Source organism: Malurus melanocephalus, unplaced genomic scaffold (assembly GCF_030028575.1).
Source record: "Malurus melanocephalus ecotype Western Australia unplaced genomic scaffold, MMel_1.1 scaffold_1269, whole genome shotgun sequence".
Taxonomy (NCBI): Eukaryota; Metazoa; Chordata; class Aves; order Passeriformes; family Maluridae; genus Malurus; species Malurus melanocephalus.
This window is the reverse complement of record NW_026624501.1, coordinates 51,666-54,654: the sequence shown is the minus strand read 5'-3', so window position 1 is coordinate 54,654 and position 2,989 is coordinate 51,666. Positions and strand designations below refer to the sequence as shown.

Sequence of the window (2,989 nt, the reverse complement as noted above, 5' to 3'; positions counted from 1 at the left end):
TTCATCTCTTCCCCTCACCAGAGTTGTTTTGTCTGCATAAAAACACAAGGAAAAGCGAGTGTTGTTCATAAAAAAATAGCGCGGCTTTGGTTCTTGGAGATTTCGAAGGAAAGGAGGTTTTTTCCTTAGTTAGAAAGGGGGAAATTTGTTCATTTGGTACAGCTGAATGAAAAAGTGATTTAAGGAGTGGTTGGTAGGCAAAGCCTTAAAAAAATGAAATTCTAAATGAAAAAGTGATTTCAGGAGTGGTTGGTAGCAAAATCTTCAAAACCCAAAAGTCTGAATGAAAATAAAAGTGATTTAAGGAACAGTTGATAATCAAAGCCTTCAAAACTCAAAATTTTTAATGAAAATGAAAAAGTGATTTAAGAAGTGGTTGGTAATCAAAGCCTTCAAAACCCAAAACTCTGAATGAAGAAGTGATTTAAGGAGTGGTTGGTAGCCAAAGCCTTCAAAATCTAAAACTCTGAATGAAAAAGTGATTTCAGGAGTGGTTGGTAGCCAAAGCCTTAAAAAAAATGAAACTAAATGAAAAAGTGATTTAAGGAGTGATTGGTAGTAAAATCTTTGAAACCCAAAACTCTGAATGAAAATGAAAAAGTGATTTAAGGAACAGTTGGTAGCCAAAGCCTTAAAAACTCAAAATTTTTAATGAAAATGAAGAAGTGATTTAAGGAGTGGTTGGTAGCCAAAGCCTTCAAAAAATGAAACTCTAAATGAAAATGTGATTTAAGGAGTAGCTGGTAGTAAAATCTTAAAAACCCAAAATTCTGAATAGAAAAGTGATTTCAGGAGTGATTGGTAGTAAAATCTTAAAAACCCAAAATTCTGAATAGAAAAGTGATTTAAGGAGTGGTTGGTAGCCAAAGTCTTCAAAACCCAAAAGGTAGACTGAGAATAAAAATGATTTAAGGAGTGGTTGGTAGCCAAAGCCTTCAAAACTCAAAATTTTTAATGAAAATGAAGAAGTGATTTAAGGAGTGGTTGGTAGTAAAATCTTAAAAACCCAAGAAAGACTCTGAATGAAGAAGTGATTTAAGGAGTGGTTGGTAGCCAAAGCCTTCTAAACCTAAAATTTTAAGTGAAAATGAAAAAGTGATTTCAGGAGTGGTTGGTAGCCAAAGCCTTAAAAAAATGAAATTCTAAATGAAAAAGTGATTTCAGGAGTGGTTGGTAGCCAAAGCCTTAAAAAAATGAAACTCTAAGGAGAGAGCAACGGGAACGACGTCCACGTGTGCAACGTGAAATACAAGAGATGGGCCCTGCTCAGCTGCCGTGGCAAAAAACCCAACCGCATCTACGGCCAGGTGGGGAGCCCAAAACCCCAAAATNAAAAAAATGAAATTCTAAATGAAAAAGTGATTTCAGGAGTGGTTGGTAGCCAAAGCCTTAAAAAAATGAAACTCTAAGGAGAGAGCAACGGGAACGACGTCCACGTGTGCAACGTGAAATACAAGAGATGGGCCCTGCTCAGCTGCCGTGGCAAAAAACCCAACCGCATCTACGGCCAGGTGGGGAGCCCAAAACCCCAAAATTTCATCTCTTCTCCTCACCAGAGTTGTTTTGTCTGCATAAAAACACAAGGAAAAGCAAACATCTTTCATAAAAAAATAGCGCGGCTTTGGTTCTTGGAGATTTGGAAGGAAAGGAGGTTTTTTCTTAGTTAGAAAAGGGGAAATTTGTTCATTTGGTACAAAAGTGATGAAAAAGTGATTTAAGGAGTGGTTGGTAGCCAAAGCCTTAAAAAAATGAAACTCTGAATGAAAAAGTGATTTAAGGAGTGGTTGGTACCCAAAACCTTCAAAACCCAAAACTCTAAATGAAAATAGAAAAGGGATTTAAGGAGTGGTAGGCAGTAAAATCTTCAAAACCCAAAAGGCTGAATGAAAATGAAAAGTGATTTCAGGAGTGGTTGATAGTAAAATCTTCAAAACCCAAAACTTCTAAATGAAAATAGAAAAGTGATTTAAGGAGTGGTTAGTAGCCAAAGCCTTAAAAAAAATGAAACTCTAAATGAAAAAGTGATTTAAGGGGTGGTAGGTAGTAAAATCTTCAAAACCCAAAACTCTGAATGAAAATGAAAAAGTGATTTAAGGAACAGTTGGTAGCCAAAGCCTTCAAAACTCAAAATTTTTAATGAAAATGAAAAAGTGATTTCAGGGGTGATTGGCAGTAAAATCTTCAAAACCCAAAAGGCTGAATGAAAATGAAAAGTGATTTCAGGAGTGGTTGATAGTAAAATCTTCAAAACCCAAAACTCTGAAAGAAAATGGAAAAGTGATTTCAGGAGTAGTAGCCAAGGCCTTCAAAACCCAAAAGTCTGAATGAAAATAAAAGTGATTTCAGGAGTGGTTGGTAGTAAAATCTTCAAAACCCAAAACTCTAAATGAAAATAGAAAAGTGATTTGAGGAGTGGTAGCCAAAGCCTTCAAAATCCAACATTCTAAATGAAAATGTGATTTTAGGAATAGTTGGTAGCCAAAACCTTCTAAACCTAAAATTTTAAATGAAAATGAAAAAGTGATTTAAGGAGTGGTTGGTACCCGAAACCTTCAAAACCCAAAACACTGAATGAAAATGAAAAATTATTTCAGGAGTGATTGGTAGTAAAATCTTCAAAACCCAAAACTCTGAAAGAAAATGGAAAAATGATTTCAGGAGTGGTAGCCAAAGCCTTCTAAACCCAAAATTCTAAATGCAAAAGTGATTTAAGGAATGCTTGATATTAAAATCTTCAAAACCCAAACCTCCAAATGAAAATTTGTAGCTCTTATTTTTTTTACCCCTTTTAAGACTTTCCATAAAATGGGTGAACGAGATGCACAAAGCAACGGATTCACCCTCCCAGCAGGGCTGACCCCTTTTCCTGGTGCTTTGGAAAAGCAAAAATTCCCTTTTTTTCCAGTCCCAGTTGCCCTAAATCCTTCCTAACTGGTTTTTTCTGGCAGGCCATGGCCATCATCAACGGATGCCTGTATGTTTTTGGAGG

General features: G+C 35.9%; 1 protein-coding gene across 1 annotated transcript in view; it reads left to right on the top strand.

The window, feature by feature from the left end:
• KLHDC10 (kelch domain containing 10) overlaps positions 1-2,989 on the top strand; it is a 13,376-nt gene that overhangs the window by 3,229 nt on the left and 7,158 nt on the right. The window contains exon 2 of the mRNA XM_057387596.1: positions 1,212-1,373. Within this exon, the coding sequence (XP_057243579.1) occupies positions 1,212-1,373 (162 nt within the window). The remainder of the gene's footprint in view (positions 1-1,211; positions 1,374-2,989) is intronic.